The following is a 22,601-nucleotide window of genomic DNA, read 5'->3' on the forward strand; positions in this document are numbered from 1 at the left end:
CTGGACTCGGTAGTGCCAGACGGACTCTCTTGTCCTAAAGAACAGCCTTTTAGAACTTTTAGGACGTGTTGTCTTCCCTTCAATAAAAGGCTGCTTGCAAGCCACTAGTGCTAGCTGGGGAAGGGCAAGTAGTTTAGAAGTTGGCAGAAAGACTGAAATTCAGAGAAAACAATAGTAAATTTTCAAGGAGGCAGAAAATGCCAGCCATTATGCTCTTCTCCTTCACAAGGAAATCTTAACCTTAATAAGTTCTGCCAGTCTTTTTTTTTTTTTTTTTTTTTGTCTCAATAACTATCTTGGAGAAGGATTGCAACTGTTTCTGAAAGGTATATGATTTAGATGAAGCTTCTGGGAATTCAAACCTCTTTGTTTACAAGCAAACTGGTGAAAAGTTGCTGTCTAATGAATTTCAGATTTCTTTGTTATCCTGATTGATTGCATGTTTTGTACTTGCTGTCCAGATGTGCTCACTCAGCCAAATTAAGACTTCCACTCACTTCCATTTATTCATTATACTGGTGAAGAGCAAAAATATGAGTTTAAAAAGTGATTGGAACAGGACTGGTAGGACATCTTGCAGTAGTTCTCCCAGAAAATGTGAGCACTTGTTACGTGTGTGTTATGACTTTTTCCTAGAAAGACAATTGAAAGATGCCAGAATCAGTATTGTGGAGCTAGGGGAAATTTCAAGGTAGGTTAATTTTGAAAAAGGGTGTAGAGCAAATATTCCCAGTAATGAACTGAGCTAAAGTTAAGGGGAAGGTAAATTATTTTGAGGAATCTTGTGTATAAAACACATTAGATTAAAAAGTGCTCTCTGAAAATACTGCAAAAGCTGGGCTGCCAGGTGAAGGAAGGAGTAAATCATTATGTTAAGGGAATGAATTGGCTTAAGCAATAATAAGAATCAAATCTTGGCCAGCCTAGAGTTAGGAAGACTGATTTTAACAGGAGTTTAGCTTGTTTACTAGTTGAAACAAGGAACAAAGCGAGTATTGAAAGGACAGTCCTGCAGCAGGAACAAAGGACAGACCTGAGCTCACCAAGAGGACACAGTGAAGAAAGAGAGAAGATCAAGACCAGCAGAGGGTTCTGAAGGCACAAAGAAACTGTGATGTGCATACAAGAGTGGGTGATAAGCTATGATAATAAGTTCCTGGAAAAACAATGGACATATAACCTGTTTTGGGGGATCTATATGGATATATATGTTTAACTAATGTTTCCCAGAAACTGTATGAATATATATATTTAACCGATATAAAAGTCATATATCCAGTCTCAATAGTTGGACACAATAGGTGGGTAGCCCCATGTGTAGCTGGGCTCTGTTTGTTAAAGGAATACCTGGTTAATAATCAAATTGGCATTAATTATTGAGTTTGGCTTTTCACAGCATCACAGGACATGGGGACAAGCCTGGCTCTTGTTTTCCAGCAACGTTCATCTGGTCAGAGAACAGTTGGTGGGTCTGTATGTGGCGTTAGATATAGGCATTTGACACCAGGTAGAAATTAGTCTGCCCAGGCTTCACCAAAGAAACTGGGCCCTGTTCCTTTTTCATGCAAAGTGATGAAGGAAGATTCCTCGACTCCTCATCAGTTGATCCCGTTTTTCCTGTGTTTCATGTGTAATTGGCTGTGAAACATTAGTTGGCACAGCATGGCAATAACTTGGGCAACAGCAACTCCTTAGCATCTCTTTTTTAAGTGGTAACCAGTTTTTTGGTGTATTGTTGTATTAAATACAGTTTTCGCAGTGGATACTTATCTTGCATAAGCAAGATACTTAAACATTGTCTATACGAAAGTCTTTTAAATTGCATTCACATTAAACTAAGCTATGTTATGTGGCCCTGTGACACCGATGGGGATGCATTTATATCAACAGTTATGAAAAGATCTTATTTGAGTATTTCTTGGTGTAAAAATGACAAGTTAATGAAATTAATATTCTGTAAGAGTAACTTTTAAAATCGGATGCTAAATGGCTCTGTTTAAGTGAATACAATGTCATTTAACTAAACAGTTATTTAGATATTAAATTTAGATATAAGAAATGTGAATAGCTGAGCTGAGCTAACAACCTAGATTCCTGTGTGCCTGTCCCAAGTGAATGGAAAGTCAGACTTGCTGGGCATTACTTGCCTCTGTCTTTCCAGAACACTTCAGGAGGTAATTGTAACCCTATTTAATTGGAATTGAGAGAGAAAGGCAGGAAATATTTAAGGAAAATGTTATTTTTTTTTTTTTTTAAATAAAGCTAACATTTTTCCATTATGTAGTTCTGCTTCACTGCTCTTGGAGAATGCCCCTCTCCTATGTTACAAGAATAAGAATTTCCATTTGTCAGAGTAACTATTTAGCACAGCAGTGCTTTACCTGTTGTGTGCAGAAAATTGGTGCTGCCGTACCAGAACATTGCTTGAGACAATGATCTAGAGGACTTGAAGTGGGATTAGAGGTTTCCTCATTCCAAGCAGATGTCTGTAGAAGTTAGCTGTTATCATGATTACCTACAAATTAAAGCTTTACATGGAAGAGTCTTCTGCTGAATGATACTCGCTTTGCAGTAGCAGGGAAGAAACAGCTTGAATATACGTATTTGTCCCATAGGATTCTATAAGAATTGCCAAGATTAAGTTCTGATGTGTGTCAAAAATGTTTTTGGAGAATTATGTCCTGAATTTCAGGCAGTCTGGAGTCAACTACTTGCTTTTCCCAGATTTAGAAAAGACTGACTTGTAAAAAGAACAGTGGTGAAGTACCTGGTTTTTAACATAGATGAGAAGTTTATTGATACTCTTGCTTTGAAATGGCATTAAAGATAGTGGTAAATTAAGAATTGTTACTAACATGAACGTTTCACTGGGAACGGGTGAAATTCTGAGGGACTCGGGGCTGGAAACACGAGGATTTTTCTCTTTGTGTGTCTGTGTGAGTGGTTAACCTCAGTACATAATTTCTGATATTGTCTCAAGAATTAAATATAGACACAACAACACATTATTTTTTTAATTCTTCCTTCCCAGCACGTGGAGCTTTGTATACACGTGTGCGAAGGCTGTAGAGATAATTAACTTTTCTATTTAATTTTGGAAGTATGGAGACCTGCTGATGACAGGGGCAGGTTTTACAGTTGGCTTTCAGCTCTTAAAGGAGGTCTTTCTGCAGTTTGCAAGTTAATTTTTATGGAGGTTGAAGTGAGCTTTTATTTGAACAGTGTATTCGTATAATTCTTGATTAGGGAAGAGAAACGGATCCTTTCATATAAAGTTGTGCTCGGAAGCATTGTGTTAAAACCTGGTCTGCAGCATCTCCAGCTCAGTCTGGTTCCTGAGAGCACATCACCTGTGTCTCCTCCGCAGAGCTCCCTGCACCGGCTGCCCTCGGCGTCAGGTCTAGGTCATCAGGTTCTTGCTGCTCTGGTATCCAAAGGTCCTGCTGGAGCTCAGCACCACTGAGCTGAGATCACTTCCCATCTGAGCCTGTGACCATGACCTCCTACAGCTGTGGTACTCTAGCGATGCAATTAAATTGTCAGCCAGCAAGACAGCGTGTGAATGTAGGATACGGAGCTGCTGTGAGAGCTGGAGCTGAACAAAACCTTGTACTACCAGGAGAGATAAGGGTGACCACGACACCAACCATTTTCAGGGCTCACCACAACCCTTCCTTTCACTTTATTTTCCCTAAGAAGTTGTTGCAGTTGTTGTTTGTGAGCGAGTCTGTGAGAGCACTCTGTGGAAAACATAAGTACAATAAAACAGTGAAGAAAATGTCAGAAGCTGAGAAAGTGTTTGTCTTGAATGTCCCAAAAGAAGTAACTTATCTGATATATTCTTTTTTCTTAGAATAATGCTTTGTTTTCTTCTCTAATTGTGAATAGGGTGGTGGAGACTGTCCGGAGATGAGCATTGGGGCAATAAAGATTGCTCTGGAAATTTCTCTTCCTGGTTCTTTCATCTATGTATTTACTGATGCTCGATCCAAGGATTATAGACTTGCCCATGAAGTACTTCAGCTCATTCAACAGAAACAATCACAGGTACAGAGGGAATTTACATTCAGAGCTGGTTGATGCTTTTAATGCCCTGTTTTCTCAGTATTGAAGAGTAAAAGTCTCATGTGACATGCCTTGAAATCTTATTACAGGAGAGACTGTAATACTACCTTTCTAGGGAACTATTTAGAGAATTAACTGGTCTAGTTAAGAAAAAACTGAAAGAAATATTCCTTTTAATGTTGTGAATTAAATAAATAGTGCTACTTGAATTTTCTACTGGTATATTTATTCTTGGTCAGTTTAGAGCTTACGTGGATGTCTTTATATTGTTCTGATATAAAATATTCTCTGAAGACCAAGTGCTGATAGATGAGTATTTTTTCAAAAGTGGTTCTTATTCCTTTTCTTCTTCATTGTGTTTTCCATCAGTAGCGAGTGAAATATTGGTACCTTTCACGCCCTTTGTTTGTTTTTTTAAATACAGGTTGTATTTGTGCTGACTGGAGACTGTGATGACAGGGATCATATTGGCTACAAGGTCTATGAAGAAATTGCCTCAACAAGTTCTGGTCAAGTTTTTCACTTGGACAAAAAACAAGTTAATGAGGTAACTTTACTCAAATTCTGCAATGCGTACAGAAACCAAGGCAAGGGCTTATACTCTGAATCTTTAAATGAGCTGATCGTGGGCTAGGGAGAATAAGGGGAATCTCTAAGTATTCTCCTGTTTGTACGTGATCTCTCTTCCACCTTTCCCTTCCTTTTTCTATCTGCTGTACCAGGATGCAATTCCAGGACTTCTGTTTACATTAGGGAAGTGTGAAGGGCTGTATCTAAACAAAACCTCACCAACTGCCCTCTGCCTGTGCCAAAAAGCTTCCAGGAGAGCAGATACATGCTCTGAGTAGCCCAGTGGCTTTACTACTCTGAATGAGTGCAGCATCAGGTGCAAATGGGCATTTTGTTAGCAAGCAAATAGTTGTTAATAAGACTGGACAAAACCCTTCCTCACGTTGTGGACAATAGGTGTGAGCTAGCAGGTTTCTGTTGTTCACAAAGAAACTGTGGTCGCTTTGTAGTGGAAGTTATTGTTCTGATACCCACTGGTAAGTATGATTGCTGTCCCGCAGCCTTGAATGACCCTTTTCTTTGAGAACTCCAGTGAGTCTGAGAGAGAAATGAAGTTTCAGTAGTGCACGGGAAAGTAATTTTGAGAGAGATGAAACCCTGTGTTAGTTATCTGGGGAGCTGGAATCGTTTATAAATGCTGTAAACATTTTCCTTTGACTTTCTGGTATTGGCAAGACTGGATGAGGATTTTCATTAAAAATTTACTTTGATTTGTACCTCCTTCTTTCTTTGTTAGGGCAATTCCTTTCTATATGATGATGGCAAATATTGGAGAGATATTGCAGGTTTCTGCTGCTGTTGCCTAGAAAAATTGAAGTTCTTATTGGGGCTGTTTGTAAGGTATTGACAATGATGTGAAGGCGGTCCAGGTGTAATGCGTGCCTGCAGCCCTGAAAGCCAGCTGTATCCTGGGCTGCATCCAAAGCAGTGGGACCAGTAGGGCAAGGGAGGAGATTCTACCCCTCCATTCCACTCTGGTGAGACCTTACCGGCAGCCCTGTGTTTGGTTCTGGAGTCCTCTGCAAAGGATGGACATGGATCTATTGGAGTGAGTGTGGAAGAGGCCACGGAGATGATCTGGGGGCTGGAGCACCTCCCATCAAAGGACAGGCTGAGAGAATTTGGGTTGTTCAGCCTGGAGAAGGCTCCAAGGAGACCCTAGAGCAGCTGCCAGCACTGAAAGGAGCTCCAGGAAAGTTGGGGAGGGGCTCTTGGTCAGGAAGTGGAGGGATGGGATGAGGGTGAATGGTTTTAAGCTGAAAGAGGGGAGATTAAGATGAGATCTTGGGGGGAAATATTTTCCTGTATGGGTGGTGAGGCACTGGCACAGGTTGCACAGGGAAGTTGTGTGCCCCATCCCTGGAGGTGTTCAAGGCCAGGTTGGATGAAGCTTCGATCAACCTGATCCAGTGGGAGGTGTCCCTGCCCGTGGCAGGGGTGTGAGACTGTCTGGGCTTTGAGGTCTCTTCCAACCCAAACTGTTCCGTGATCCTGTGTCTCTAAAAGGAAGGACTTCCCAGAGGATTTATCCTCCAGAAGTTAAATAGGTAAAGTCAGAAGAAAAGTGAACTGTTGGGACTGTGCAGTTTCTGAGCTGCACTTTGCTGTTAGGTGTCTATGAAGGGTAAAACTCCTCTCTGTGAGACTCCATGACATCCCATTACACAGAAGGGGATCACAAAGCTGCTGACGGGGAATGCTCTTTGCCTGGGCTCAAGTTTTGGGATAATGTTTTTTGTTTGATTGTTTAGTTTTTGTTTTCTTCTGCTTTTGGGAGGTAAAAATGAGCAGGAAAACCAGCTTGTAGGTACTAGGCAGCACCGTGTTCTTAAGTAGAGCTGGTGTGCCCTGTTTTGTCAGCTGCCTGCCTCTTGCTTTCTGAACTTCTTGGCACTTTCTTATTTCCAAGAACCACAGCTTCTGCTTGAGTGTTCAGTCTGTCTTTGAATTTTGAATAAGGTTTAAGCAGGGGTGTTTCAGTAGCCACTTTCACCTCCTTCCTGCTTCATCTCAGCATTTCCTCTGAGCAAATAACAGGTTTCTTATCTACAGGCCAGACAGCCTCTGGGCCACACACAAGCTAGAGGCTGATGGCACCAAGTAAGAACATCCGTGGGTGCTGTTGTTGCAGCACTTTTTAGAGGGAGGGTAGTGTTCACCTCTTTATATAATTGCATCTCCTTTCTGTGGCCATAGGCTGTAAGAGTTCACCTAGGTAAAAAAAACCCCTCCGAATCACTTCTGGAAGTTTTCTGCAATGACTGCTGAACAATCTGCATTAAAACCAAACCCAGAAACCTCTTACATTGCTTTAGTGATCATTGACCTTGCAGAAAGCTGTGTGTGGGTGAAGGGACTGTGAAAATAAATTTACTAAGATGCCATAATCTCAAATAAAACCCTTCCCTGCAGATTTCAGGTCTGGATCAGAAAGCCTGTTTTCAAGGAGCGCATCCGCCAATGGATGGGTAACAGGACATGCAGTAGTAATCTACATCAGCTGTTTATGGTATATGCCTCAGGCCGAATTCAACACAAATAAAATGTGCCTTCCTTTTTATCTGAGTAGTCAATGATGTGTGAAGAATGAAGTTTATAAATGCTAAAACATATTCACTGTTTTGGGCCTAGGGACAGCTCGGCTAATGTGGAACTGTAGATTAGGAAAGAGCTGCAAAGTCACTGGATACTCTGCCAAACCAATGTCTTGTTTTGTTAAAACATTTCTGATTGTTCTACCCCGAGAAAACCCAAACAAAGCTATTTTTAGCGTATAAAGTTTCAGATCGTTTCTCTCATCCTTGCCCTTTGTGCATGAAGTGCAGAATGAAGCAATGCTAGGAGCGAGCTACAGGGAAACACAACAAAACAATACTTGATACTTATACAATGCTTGTGTTATCGAGAAGACAGGGAAAACTTATTGCCTTTTTTCGCTTCTGAAAAAGACGTTATGCTCTCAAATACTACAGTTAACTTGGTTAGAATGGCTGTTGATCAATGAAGTTGGATGGGGGCTTGGGCAGCCTGATCTCGTGTGAGATGTCCCTGCCCATCACAGGGGGGTTGGAATTGGATGGGCTTTAAAGTCCCTTCCAACCCAAACTAGTCTGTGGTTCTATAGTTCTAAAGTTGTGTTGGGTTCAGTCCGGCAAAGCTGAAAGATATGTTATCTCCACCTATTTGCTGAACGAAGCTCCTCTAACAGCGTGAGGAAGATCACTTGGTGACAAATTTCCCATGTTTTTTTGTATTTGATTAATGAGAATATTCTTAATGTCCAAAGCACAAGTCTTGTTTTTATTATCTAAAATTCTTCTAGTTTTATCATTGATTTGGGATATCAGGTGTACCAGCATCTCCAGAGGTAACTGTACTCAAAAACCATAACAGGTTTCTAATGGTAAGAGGCCATGAGTTTTTTTCATATTTGGTAAAATTTGACTAATTATTTTGTTCCAGGATTCTAAGGGAGGAAAAGTATTTTGGGATCAAATCCCTTAAGAGGGAAAGATTTACTGTTCAAATTTTGGTTTTGAGGTTCTACATCCATTAACAACTTGTGAATGCTTCTGTACTTAACTACAAATTGTGTGGTCTTCAGTTTGAACTTTTTCAAATTGCTTTCTGAGATATTTATCCTATTGAATCTGTTCTAGAATGAGCATCTTTCCTTCCGAAAGAATGGTAGCATCGTCTGCAGTATCTTGGAATGGTTATTATGTGAAATTTATCAAAGCATTTAAGTCCTGTTTTTGAAAGGTGTTTCTGTAGGATGAGGTTGTGTGGCTCCTTTTGTAGGCTCAGGGCTTAATTTTGCAATAATTGCTCAAAATTAAAGTACATTGAGAATACTCATCAAATATGGGTTAAATTCTCCTTTTAAGAAGACATTCTCTATTTTCATATCTATATCTAATTTTATTCTCTTTCCAGAAGATACTAATTGTGACTTGAACTGAAGTTACGTTACACCACACTCACTTATTCCCATTGTAATTTTACTGTAAGGGAATTCCTGTGAGTGTTTCTGATGCCCTGAGGTTTGTACCAATGCCGGAACTGATCTTGGGATGAACAGTGATGACCAGCAGTGTTTGAATTTGGCACAGCTTAAAACCAGTGGAGACTGATTAGTTGTTGGTAGTTCAGATCATGCCTGCAGGCCATTTGAATTGTTTGTGGTAACAATGAGTCATTATTATGTCTGATGAGTTGGATGTATCGGGATGGCTGGAGCTGGGAGCTGACAAGAACTCACCTAGTGAGTAGGAGTTTTCAACTTCTTTTAGTATTGAGATGCTTACTTGATTTTTTTTCTAAACTTCCTGTAAGAAGGGAAGATTTTTCCTTATGCTACTTAATAATACAGCTTTCTTACTGATTAAGGGGAAATGGTGGTTCCATGCACTGTTCCATATACAGACCATGGATGGGGGGGAGAACAGAGAATAACTGAGAGACTGGAGACGTGGTGTTGGCTTTGGTGGAAAAAGAGGGTGATACTGAGTGACTCAAGAGAGGGATGAGAGTAGATGAAATTTGAATTTGAGTGAGAAGCCTGGGAACAAAAACAATGACGTGAATGAGAGGAGATTGGGAAAGGGACTAAACGTAGGGGTAGGACTAGAGTGGTAGCAGAACATGTTAAAAGGAATGATGTAAAAGGCGTCAGCCTTTTGGGGAAGGCACAGGAGGTCTGTTAATTTAAATTTAATTTAAAGGCACAGAAGGTCTGTTAATTCATGTGGCTCTGGAGTTGAGTCCAGTGTCCTTTACACTCAAGAAGGTTTCTCTGTGACCAGAGGTCTCTCAAAAAACCTCCTGGAAAAGCATCCTTTTTCTCCTGGCTTTTAGTCCTTATAGAGGGTGGCAACCTAGGAGTTCTGGCTTGGGTTAGAGGTCTGTAGTAGGGATGAACTAAGCATGTATTGGGCTGATGCTGTGTCACAAAGCTATTCCAAATACTGTTTTACATTGTTAAAAATGGAAAGGCCTCTCCTCTGCTTTACAAGAATGAACATGAATGTGACAAAGTCAGAAGCTCAGAATTACGGCTTAGAAGTGAGGTTTTTTTGCATAGCTGTGTTTGTTGCCTTCTCTTCTCCCTCCGTCCCAAACAGGCAGCTTGCATCGTCATAGAAAAAGAAGGAATGGTTTCATGGCAGAGGCAGCTGAATGCTGCCTTACAGAGTGTGCTTCTACTCTGAAGAGTCATTCTACTATGAATGCCAAACAAAGGAGGGGAAAGACCCCCTTCCCTGTTTATATGGAACTTGGATTCTTTGGAAGAGCTAGACTGTGATCACATACAAAAGGACTGTCAGAAAGCAACTGCAAAAGGATGTTGTAAAGGCAGTTGAAAGCAGGGAGCATTGATTCCTGTGTTGCCTAACTTTGAAAATCTTGAGGTTCAACACTGATAAAAAACACACGGCTGATAAGTTTATACGTGTAACTGTAGTTATATGTATAATTTATGATTTATTGTCAGAGTGTAATTTTCACATGCACTGTCTCAGTCATGTTTTTAGATGGGCATTTGAAAGCATTATTAGAGTATTTGTCTCTTTAGGTGAAAGTATGAACATACGTGTACTTAAGCAGTGAAGCAGTTAACTTCAAATCCTGTTGCTTTGACGGTTTGAGAAATATTCTTGAGACCCAGAGTAAACAAATGGGAATAGAGACCATGCTCCATAGATTTTTCAGGTTTCAGTATACATTCCAAGAAATGACCTGACAGCAGGGCAGGTTGCAAGAGCAAATTCTCTGGAGAAGTGTTATAAATTATTTCTGCGTTTGTCCTTCCCCCTCAACAATATGAATCAAGTCACACTTTGGCAGAACAACAAAGCTGCTGTTGTTTCAGGGGCTTTCTGTAAGGGTCCCGAAGGAAGAAAAAAAATCAACTTCCAAGCCAGTGTTAGAGCAGTATTGCAAATGTCTTTGGAATGACAGGATTGGGAAATGGATCTCCCAGAATTGTCTATTGAACTTCGGGGAAGAATTTAGCTATATAAGCAAGTTACTGCCATGCTTAAGACAGCTGGGTCATTCTGCTGCATTCTGTTTTCGCTTTTGAACTTGAAAATCTCTCAGAAACTGAAGCTGGGTCCCATTGTGAACTTCAGACCCTTACTCTTATTAGCTTCTGCTGCTTATATTTACCTGGTTTAAAATAAAAAGTGTTCTTTCTTTTTCTTTTCTGGAATGGCAGTTGCACAACCCAATTCTTTCCTGGGCTGATGCATTTTATTTCAAGGGCAAACTCAGCTATAGGAGAACTCCTGGTAGCCTCAGGGCCATCAGCCAGTCCGCATACCATTCATGAGATGGAATTTGGACTGAGGTTTACAGCAGTTGCTGTAGTATCTATGTACCCCAGTTCTATATCTGTTTGTGTAACACTCTGGTGAGACAGAAATGTGTTAGCCTTGCCTTTTTGGTCAAGGAGCGTAAAGAGATGCCAAATGTGCCAGCTTGGTAGTCACGCAAAGGATTTGCACAAACTGAAAATACAAGAATGAGGGCAGAATCTTTGTCAAATTAGCTGATGTATGATTGGAGGAAACCCCACACGTTACGTAATTAGTTCAATATGTATTTATGTAAGGAAATGCATTTCCATATGCCTAGGGTCAAGCATAGTTAGCGTAACATGTGCTGGAGGGTCCCTACCTAATGTTTAGAGCTGGTTGGACTCTGCTGAACATCTTAACCCAGCTCCACTTTACTTTGCATTCACAGTAGATCAAAATGTACAATGCGTGTGCCTGCTCTTCAGAAATATTATATATTTTTGTAGCCCTGCCTATTTTTATTTTATAGATTTCTAGAAGTGGAAGAAGGTACAAACTCCTAAAAAATTTTTTTCTCTAGTGTAACAAATGGTAGGAGCTACAGAAGCAGGAGGTGCTTCTTTTAGAATCCTGGCAGTGAGTTGTACTGATCCTCATTTGACTATCTAGCTGTTGGAATGAAAGAAGAAAGACCACACTCCCCTTTAAAGTTATAGTAGGTGGAAGAGTTCAATCCACTAACCTTTGGTGGAAAAATCCATGCTGACCAATCCCTGCCACCTTCTGCTTCATGTGCCCAGAACGATAACAGAATTAAGTGTGTGTTATTAATATGGAAAGATTGGATCCAGGAGAACCTCATGATGTGCTTCGAGAGCATGTAAATGTTCTTATTCTGTAAGATACATAGATGCAATCATAATATCCTTGGAATTCACATTATATATCCAAGATCAAAGTCTGGCAATACTTGTCTTTTAATTTTAAACATCTTCCATTAGATAAATTATCAAACTATGGCAGATGAGTAGAGGTGTCTAGAAAGCTCTTGTGCAGCAGAATACTGTTGTCACCAAGAACAAAATCCAACTTGGTAAAGATTTCAAAGAGAAGAGTACAAGCTAAATCTGTGACTGGATCTTGGTAAATGTTCAAATATTTTTTACATTGCCAGAACTCGTTCTTATTGCCTGCAAATTACCTTGTTCCAGAAGGAACCACAAAACTTAGCGTGTACTCAGCCATCCAGTTGAAAATTACCTTTATTTAAACTCAACTGGTTTAAATTGATCTAAAAATCCAAGACTAAGAGTTTTGTTTCTGAAGCTGACATTTTGAAGCCTCCTGAAAGCAAAGGGCTGTTGGGTTTTTTTTTTTTTTTTTTTTTTTGCTTTCAATGCATGTTACTGCTGTAAAGAAATAAGGTTAACAGCACTAAGTTCACATTGGTGTGCTGACTCAGACCTGAATTTAGTCTAGTGGATTTGGATAGTTTTTGAATGAACCTTCTTATTTGGAAAATAGGTCAAAGATGGGAACAGAGGGAGGAGAGCAGGGAGGAAGGAGAATGTTACCTTCCCTTGAGTGAGAACGTAGCTGGTCCTTAGTGCTGAGGTTTCTTAAGGGATCCAGTGATGCCAGTTTTGGTTACTGTCAGTTGTGCCAGTGCTGTTTGTCACTGTGTGTTGTGTTCTGTCTCACGCATGTCAGATCTCCCTGGCTGTGTTCAGAAGGAATTTTATTAACCAGTTTCCCAGCCATACTGGGAAATGCCCGTCCCACTGCGAATTCCGCAAGGAATCCTATTCAGTATGCAGCTCTGGAAATCAATCAGAGTTTGGAATTTCCAGCTTCTGAAATGCGTCGCCTTGTGAATGTGTACAAAATTCTTTCTGCTCTTTTTCCAGACAGCTGGGTCATGCTGTGGTAGAGCAGTCACACTTCAATTATGGTCAATTTTTGATCCATGTTTTCCATTAGTAGCAGAGTCAGTGAGGCTGCTCCACATGTGCCCTTCAGGTTAGGAGTTCTGACCTGATTCGGTTGTGCACTGATGAATCACTTAGTGGATTTTATCAGGGAGGCTTAGCTCGTGTTTCTGGTCAGATGTATCTTCCCCATGATGAGACGGGTCCTGATCACACGCAGGGAGCCCTGTGCTGGATAGTGTCAATGGAGAAGCTGAAAGCTGAGGAATCGGTTCCCTTCCACACCTAGAAATAGCTGATACCCACTTTCTGCAGAACATGCCCAAGAGATGCCAGCAGTCTGTGATTTGGAGAAAAGTGTCTCAGCAGAAGTTGAAGCCGTGTTCTTACACCAGATAAGTTTCTTGTGTCTGAAGACCAGCAGCTTTCCTTAAAATAACCAGAGTAGCATCATGGTTGCAAGTGCTTCTGTTGTTTCAGCAATAAACCCAAGCTAAGGTGTGAGGCAGGCTCTTCTTTTCCAATTGCTTGTTGGGTCGATATTAGTATTTTTGTGGCAGGATGTTGTCTGAATTGGCTTTATGGTTAGTAAAATTACTTTTTTTTTTTTTGTTGTTAACAGGGTAGAGGAGTACAAGAGGATTGGATTCACTTTACTTTCTATACTGAAATTTATTTCTCTAATTTCCAAGTGTTCTTTATTCTCCTCTTAAAGTACCCTAGGCTGCTGTGCATCATTAAATAACTGTTGCTTGTGTTTCTGGTGATGGGCTGCGAGGCTTCGTATAATTTACCTTTGAAAGAGAGCGAACTTTTGGAACGATTTCTGTAGCTCAGCTCTCCTGTCTGCCAAAAAGGATATTTGAGGCTCATAAAAGTATTTATTTTGATTACGTTTGCATGCTGAAAAATTTCCTGCTGGAGAGCCTTCCTGCTTGCCTTCCAGGTTTGTAGAAAGAACATGGTCCTGCAGTGGCCTGAAGCAAACTATGCTGCATGACAGCAAGGTGTGTTGTAAAGGAAATTAATACGGTGTAGTAACCCAAGAGATGTAATTAGGGAAAAAAAAACCACAACAGAAGTAAAGTTTCAAAGCTGGGAGAACCTGTCTTAGCTTCTTTTGCTGAAGTTGTGTGTTGTGGCGTTTTTGTGAATGTGGTTTAAGACAGATCTCTAACTTTTCTATGATTCTAATGATCTGGCTTGCAGCATGACCCTAGAAACAGGTACATAGAAGCACAGAATAGTTCAGGTTGGAAGGGACCCTAAAGATCATCCAGTTCCAACCCCCCTGCCATGGGCAGGGACACCTCCCACTGGATCAGGCTGCCTAAAGCCCATCTACCCTGGCCTTGAACACCTCCAGGGATGGGGCAGCCACAGCTTCCCTGGGCAACCTGGGCCAGGGCCCAGCTAATTTTATGCTTGGCCAAAATACCACCTTGTCTACTCTTGCCTGCCACATGCACCCGAGTCAGACTGTGTATGAAATGCTCTGAGGTGTCTGGCATCGCTCCCCTGACCCTGTTTCTGTCCATCCCATCACCTTGTTGGTGCTGAGGGGTCTGGCAGGGCTCAGCTCCAGTGGCAGAGGAAAGAGCGAGACCTTTGCTAATAATGTACATCTCTGCTTTGCTCTCTTCTGTTGTGTACTTTTCTTTTTTTATTTTTTTTTTTATTTATTTGATAATCATTGATTGAAAATGCTTAAAGATTATAATTCTGTTCTGACCTGGATGTTGTGCCTTGTTGGAATTTGTCTTAGGTGGTAGAGGGAAAATGTAGAGTCCATGGATAGCAATTACTCAGTACATGTGAATAAGGGAGTTTTCCTTCTTGCTTCAGGCAATTAATAATTAGTTGATGGCTAGAAATATGCGTAGATTTGTATTCCTAATTCCTTTTCTGCAGTGTACGTGGGGATGTGTTGTAGAGGCATATCCAGAGCTGTTTCTGTACTCATTTCCTTGTTGAGGTGATTGTGGCCTCAGTAATGTCTTCTATTCAAAATGCATGTATTAATATTTTTTAAAATCGATTGGCCCTAACATGACAAATAAGCGTGTTCACCTCAGAATGGATAACTGCATGGGTAAGACAAAATTGTTTTTCCAGGCTGTCTGTTCGGTCAAGTCATGTAGATCAGTTCCTACATTGAACTGTACCTTTACGTGGATGTTGGTGCTTTGTTTCCTGTGTATTCCAGGCATGCAGTCTGCTTTTCTTTTGGTATTCCTCTGCTCTTATGTGTTCCTGATACAGACTGAAATCTGGTGATTGTATGAGGTGATACTACTGTGTCTGCTTGGGGTGATGTGGGAGCTGCTGCCGTCAACCTGTAGGATCATGGGTGAAAGCGCTGATCTCCTGTTAGCATGGAAGTTAACATAGAATCACTACAAGACAGCAGAGACTGTTTCAGCAGGAAATATTTCACAGCAAGTACTGTTGACAGTATAGTAACAACTGTTTTTGTCTCTTCTAGGTCTTAAAGTGGGTTGAAGAAGCAGTTCAAGCCTCCAAAGTGCATCTCTTGTCTACAGACCATTTGACCACGGCTGTAAATGCTTGGCAGATCCCTTTTGATCCAAGTCTGAAAGAGGTTACAGTGTCCTTGAGTGGTCCTTCGCCAGCAATTGAAATTCATGATCCCTTAGGTGAAGTGGTTTATGCCTTCTTTTGTGATAGCAAAAGGTGGTGAATGAAAAAGACAAATTGTCTTTGCTGTCTCCAATAGGGAAGGCTGTATTTGGGATATTTATAAATATTTTTCACATTTTTAAAACATTTCAGGGTATTTTTATATTTAAATTTTATGTTTAAAATGCAAGATCTTCGTATAGATGCACTTCTGGTATTCATGTTGTTCCTGGTTTTGATTTTTCTGGCTCAGCGGAAACTGGAAATCCTCACTATTCTGACCATGTCATCTCACCTCCATCAGCTTTTTTACTCTTTGTCCTTGCATTCCAAATCTCTGGACACTTCTCTTCCTCGTGTATTTATGTAGTCGTTGAACCATCATTTGGGGGTTATACATGATGGTTGTTTTTTATGTGGTGGTGAAGGGTAGGCCAAGGTCTGGATTGTTTGCAGTATGAGACCATTCAGAGCCAGCCCCTGTCTCGTGTGTCCATCTCTAGCTGGAGAGCGTGTGATGGGGAATGTGATGACATGTTTGGATGCTAATTTGTGGTTGAAGACATTTTGAATCTACTTTTCACTGATGCCTTGGGAACCTGGAACAGCACTCCAGAAATTAGTTCAGGTCATGCTTTGTGTTCTCTGAGTGACTTTTGGCTAAGGACATAGTTGAAAATATCCCCAAGATACTAAAACTTAAGCACAGGATGGCTTCTCCGCAATATAATGCAGTCCACCCTCCGCATTATTCTTTGTTTACAGGCAAGACGCTTGCTTAGAGCGTCTCTTCAAACCGTGTTAATGCACAATCCTGGGCACAACTGCCAGGCTTAGCTGGAGCTTTGACCTCATCTATGTGTTACTTTCTCACAGGCCAGCTCTGTGGATCTAAATCCACATAGTTTCATTGAAGTTCTTCAAGGCATGTCTGATAAGCTCCTAAAAACTGGCACTAGGATGTCTGATTCTCAGCTTCACCTTTCCATTAGTGCTTTGGTAGAGCCAGATATGATTATAGTGCTGATGGTACTTCACAGTCCCCCTTGAGAGGGGAGCGAAATGCCTTTACAGACAGCCAGCTCCTGCATACAACCACCTGTGTATTTGTGTACGAAGGTGTATAAAGCGTAGAATGGTGCAATATGAGGACTTGCCATCTTTTATTGATGCCCGTGATGTCTAATGGGCTGAATTCCCTGTGTGGATCTCACATACACACCCGCCCTTAGTCATGCGCTGATGCTTCTCTGCCAGGAGAATATGGCTTATTGCTCTGTTTACTTGTGGAGTTTCTCCTGCTTGAAATAGGTCTAGAGGATGGAAGGGTGAGAGGGCTGGCAGGTGGCTTGGGGTCAGTCTGTTCTAAAATAGCCTTTGAAGGATTTTGCCTCTGTGCTGCCCCCTCTCACTGGGAGCTGAACATTTCTGTGAAGAAAAGAACTTACTTTGCTTACAGTTTCCAGATTTCCCACTGCTCTGTATTGAATTTCCCAACTGTATGAAAAGAGTGAAAATAAATGAACATTTTTAGTATTCTGGCAAAGAATTACAGGGAACTTGGACTGTTGTAAGTATCTGTGACTGCTAAGTAGTGAGTAAGTCAAGTATCAAAAGTACAGCAGTAAAGAAAACCACTATTGTATTTACTGTCTGTTTTTTTAGGCAATACCACATTTAATTTACTCCCCGTTTTTTTTTTGCTTTAGGCAAGCATATCAGTAAAGGATCAGGACTGAATGAATTGCTGAATATCCATAACTCTGCAAAGGTTGTAAATGTCAAAGATCCAGAGCCAGGAACATGGACAATTAAGGTAAAGTTCATTTGTTACTTGTTCTATAGCTTATAAGGGGATTGTTAAACTATTTACTGCATTATTTATCATGGGTATTCATAGATGAGTTTGTGTTATAATGAATACCCTTTCTTACGTGTGTGTTGTGATGTATTCTGAAGGCAGTAGTATAAAATTCTTACCAAGATAACATATTGGTTGTTATTATCTTACGTCAAACCCTTAGGTCATCCTTTTTCATTGGGTAGAAAGGACGAAGAGAGCACCAGATTTTTGAAGGCTGCTGAGCAGAAACTCTGCAAAAAGTGTGGGTGCAGAGGGGCTTTGCTGTGCGTGGCATGTTTGAAGGACTGGGAGAGCGAGGTGATGTGCACCTTGCAGGCCAGAGATTTCATTAGGAGGGTTACAAATCAATAGATATACGTTTAATTCACATGCCTTGTCAGTAAATCATTTAAATAGTACAGTATGTAAGTAAATTTGCTCATGTGAGTCCTGTCTTATGGACTGGACCCTAAAGCATATGGAAATCTTACGAAGTTAGCGACATGTTTCACAGTAATAACCAAACAAGAAAGGATAATTAAGACTTTGCTGAAATGGTCTTCTTGGAACTGATGGTAGCAACTTCATGTGAGCTCTTGATCCAGCTCTCCAAAGGCTGCTGCTCCCACAACAGTCTGTGGGAAAGTTCAGCCACACATTTGGGGAAGGCTCCTTGTGGTAAGCGTGGTCAATGTGCACTGAAACAGCTGGAGAGCAATCACACTTGCCGATTCCGAGAGCTGTAGCAAGCAGCCAGCTCCTAGGTAATGAACAGACAAGTATCTGCTTCTGAAGTGGAAGAAAGAAACGTCTGTGTGAAGAAAAGGCCACCCAGAACTGTGGTTCAGGATTTTCCCTGTGTGCCAATGCTAGTTTTAGAAGTTTGCCATCGGTGCCGTGTCATGGTTGTGAGGCATGTGGTGAACCAGATGTGTAATCGCAATAACATCCAAGTGTGCATGTGACCTGTTGCTACACAGAAGAGCTGGGGGCTGCAAGCTGAAGCCATTGTAGCTAAAATCTTTACCATTCATACATGAATGAATGTACGTATAAAACTGATGTTAATCAGGAACAGAAATTGGAGTTGCTTAGGCTAGTCCTAAACCCTAGTTCAGCGGAATTTCAAGTTAACAGAATGCATCAGGCCAAGAATTGCTTACCTGAAATTGTAACAGGGGAGAAGGATGAGCATTACTGCGGTAATGCAGTAAACTGGAAGGTGGAGCTTAGGACTTGGCCAGACCTAGTGGAATGTATGTATTCATCATTTTGTTTTATAACAAGTTCATTATGTTCTTTTAAGCAACTATTCAAACTGTAATTGCACCAAGTGTGAATGTAATGCCTCTTCTCCCGTGTGACAGGGGACAGGACAAGAGGCAACTGTCTCAAGCTCCACCAGGGGAGGCTCAGGCTTGACATAAAAAAAAAAAAAAATTCACAGAAAAGGTCATTGGGCACTGGAACAGGCTGCCCAGCGAGGTGGTTGAGTCATTTTTCCTGGACATATTTAAAAGACGGGTGGATGAGGTGCTGAGGGGCATGGTTTTAGTAACTGATAGGAGTGGTTGGACTCGATGATCAAGTGGGTCTTTTCCAACCTAGTGATTCTGTGATTCTCTGAATGTTTAAACATTAAGATTGTGCTATGGGTAAGTTAGTATTAACATAAAAACTTAAGAACTAGCCCCAACCTTGTTTTCGTGGCTAAACACCAATGTTTAAAAATACACTGCTAAACAAATGACACCCTTCTACCACACCTTGAAATCTGTGCAAGACCTGTCTGCTTCTGTAGAGTTCATGCTATGGAACTATGTTTTGTGGGCAGACTATCTTCAGAGTTGAGTCTGTACCTCGAGCTGATTTGTAGGGGCAGAATGTTGTGACGTGCTTAGAGAGGAAGGGAGCTGTAATGAGCTGTTCATTGTGTCATCTTCTCAACTCTGGTGTGTAACTGTGGCCTAATCTGACCTGTGCCTTGTCTCGTTGTGCACTTCGTACACGAGTAAAACAGCATGAAGTCACCTAAGGTGCCTTTACAGCCATGTTCAGGTGGGTGAATGCTGTGTATTCTCCGTGTGGCAAGCACAGAGGTAATTTTAAAAGGATTATTAGCTCACATACAGCACTGTAGAAAACTGTCAGTACTGCTGCAGAATGGGGACTGGTAGAGCATGTTGAGCTCAGCAGCTCACGGACAATCATTTGAAAAATCTGCTACAGATGTACCAGAGAAGAAGGGTTTGGGTCCCACTGGACTTTATACCATCAGAGATGTAGGAAAAGTTCTCTCACTACTCACGGTCAGTGCCTTAGTATTCAGCTCCGTAGCTTGTTGGACTCCTTCGGGTCAAGCATGCAATCTAGCAAATGTTGAGTGGCTGCCACAGAAAGGAACAGAGTAGAGAAAAAGCAAAACCCCTGTGTGATAGTTGCCTAACTAACCTGATTGCCTTTTATGATAAAGTGACTTGGCTACTGGACGAGGGAAAGGCTGTGGATGTGGTCTTCCTGGACTTCAGTAAAGCCTTTGATAGAGTTTCTCACAGCATTCTGCTTAGGAAACTGTCAGCCTCTGGCCTGGACAGGCGCACGCTCTCCTGGGTGGAAAACTGGTTGGATGGCCGGGCCCAGAGAGTGGTGGGAAATGGTGTGAAATCCAGCTGGAGGCCAGTGACAAGTGGGGTTCCCCAGGGCTCAGTGCTGGGTCCAGCCCTGTTCAATGTCTTTATCAATGACCTGGATGAAGGCATCGAGTGCACCCTTAGCAAGTTTGCGGATGACACTAAGCTGGGTGGAAGTGTTGATCTGCTGGAGGGTAGGGAGGCTCTGCAAAGGGATCTGAACAGGCTGGAGCGCTGGGCAGAGTCCAATGGCATGAGGTTTAACAAGGCCAAATGCTGGGTTCTGCACTTGGGGCACAACAACCCTATGCAGCTACAGACTAGGAGAAGTCTGTCTAGAAAGCTGCCTGGAGGAGAGGGACCTGGGGGTGTTGGTTGACAGGGACTGACCATGAGCCAGCAGTGTGCCCAGGTGGCCAAGAAGGCCAATGGCATCTTGGCTTGTATCAGAAACGGTGTGACCAGAAGGTCCAGGGAAGTTATTCTCCCTCTGTACTCGGCCCTGGTGAGATCGCTCCTCGAATTCTGTGTTCAGTTCTGGGCCCCTCACCACAAGAAGGATGTTGAGGCTCTGGAGCGAGTCCAGAGAAGAGCAATGAAGCTGGTGAAGGGGCTGGAGAACGGGTCTTATGAGGAGTGGCTGAGAGAGCTGGGGTTGTTTATCCTGGAGAAGAGGAGGCTGAGGGGAGACCTCATTGCTCTCTCCAACTACCTGAAAGGAGGTTGTGGAGAGGAGGGTGCTGGCCTCTTCTCCCAAGCGACAGGGGACAGGACGAGAGGGAATGGCCTCAAGCTCTGCCAGGGGAGGTTTAGGCTGGATGTTAGGAAAAAATTCTTCACAGAAAGGGTCACTGGGCCCTGGAACAGGCTGCCCAGGGAGGTGGTTGATTCACCTTCCCTGGAGGTGTTTAAGGTGTGGGTGGATGAGGTGCTGAGGGACATGATTTAGTGTTTGATAGGAATGGTTGGACTTGATGATCTGGTGGGGGTCTCTTCCAACCTAGTTATTCTATGATTCTATGTTCTGTGATGGGTCCCTGCCCCTGCTGGGCTGTTGCTAAGCTGAGACATCTTCGGATGTGAGCTGAGCCATGTGGAACCACTTGTGTAAGCCTGCGCTTTGTTGCCCAAACTTCTGGATTCCAGGAATTGTTGGGAGAGGCGCTTCCCACTCTTCAGGCTCCATGTATAGCACCCTTCAGATCTAATAAGCACTCCTAAAGCTGAGGCTGGCGCTCAGCATGGTGCAAGCTGCCAATGGCTCAGATGGAACGTGGCCAACATGTTCAGCTAGATGTGAACCAGTCCCAGCCAAAGCATTGGGCTGCTCCTGCTGTGAGGGTTTGTGAAGCTCAGCATAATGCTGTCTACAATTCTATGGAGAGGAAAACATTCAAATCTACGTATTTTAGATTAAAAAAATTGCCTTGAATACAGTTGAATTATTTTAACTACTTGAACCTTTGTGAGCAAACGAGATCTTAATTAGGTTTGCGCAGAGCTACTTATCACCTGGAAGTGCAAAAAGTTGCCAGTTTGGTTTAATAACAAGTCATGGTGAGCTAAACAGTATTAGCTGCTGCTAAATCGACTGGAGAGCAAGCGGTCCAAGGAGATCCCACCTTAATCCCCAAACAAGTGTTAGTGCAATTTCAGTGCTCAGTGAATTCTTTAAAGCACAGGTTTGAACAACATAAAAAGCACAATATGCAATCTAGGTGCCTCCCATGACTTTCAGGTTCTCTGTGGTGAAGACATCAGATTTGTGTGCATGGGTGTATTTTATAACTACGTTTTCCTTCCAGGCCTGCCATAGCACTCCTGGTTTAGAAGGTGACAGGAAGCTTTTCAGCAATGCCAAGAGACGAGCATGTGGCTCCTCTCCTCATAATGTATCTGCAAACAGCCCAGGTTTCATAGAATCATAGAATAACCAGGTTGGAAGAGACCCACCGGATCATCGAGTCCAACCATTCCTATCAAATACTAAGCCTTGCCCCTCAGCACCTCGTCCACTCGTGCCTTAAACACCTCCAGGGTTGGTGACTCAACCCCCTCCCTGGGCAGCCTCTGCCAGTGCCCAGTGACCCTTTCTGTGAAAATTTTTTTCCTTTTGTTCAGCCTAAACCTCCCTTGGTGGAGCTTGAGGCTGTTCCCTGGCGGAGCTTGAGAAAGGAAGCTCCAGAGGGATGCTCCTGCCGTGGCATGTGCTTCCTGCACTTCAAAGTTAGTCTCACAGCTTAGCTCTATCTGCTGGTCCTACTGCTGAGAACCCCACCGAGAGCTGAGGCTCAGTGGGAACCATCAGACTAATTTAATAGAAGAGGGAGTATCAATTTGCTTTTGCTAAATCCCTGCCACAAAGACTTACCTGTTTGGATTCCTCTTAAAAGATTTCTTTGGAGCAGTTTGGGAGGCATCCAGCATCTTGGAAATAGCAGTTATCTGCAAGCTCCAGGACAGCAGCATTAGAAGGCAGTTGTATCTACTCCTGAAAGGTCTTGCCTGGTGTGTGTTTTCATCTGAGGAAGTGAGAGAGTGCTAGAGTCGAGCTAGGGGGAGAGGCAGGAGCGAGCAACCACCCGCTGCTGCCTTGTTCTGTAGCTCATCAAGAGGCCATAGC

General features: G+C 42.3%; 1 protein-coding gene across 1 annotated transcript in view; it reads left to right on the forward strand.

The window, feature by feature from the left end:
- HMCN1 (hemicentin 1) overlaps window positions 1-22,601 on the forward strand; it is a 201,198-nt gene that overhangs the window by 33,515 nt on the left and 145,082 nt on the right. The window contains exons 3-6 of the mRNA XM_069862338.1: window positions 3,889-4,047; window positions 4,490-4,612; window positions 15,351-15,522; window positions 17,215-17,321. Coding sequence (XP_069718439.1) covers window positions 3,889-4,047; window positions 4,490-4,612; window positions 15,351-15,522; window positions 17,215-17,321 — 561 coding nt within the window. The remainder of the gene's footprint in view (window positions 1-3,888; window positions 4,048-4,489; window positions 4,613-15,350; window positions 15,523-17,214; window positions 17,322-22,601) is intronic.

This window comes from Phaenicophaeus curvirostris, chromosome 8 (genome assembly GCF_032191515.1).
Source record: "Phaenicophaeus curvirostris isolate KB17595 chromosome 8, BPBGC_Pcur_1.0, whole genome shotgun sequence".
Lineage (NCBI taxonomy): Eukaryota > Metazoa > Chordata > Aves > Cuculiformes > Cuculidae > Phaenicophaeus > Phaenicophaeus curvirostris.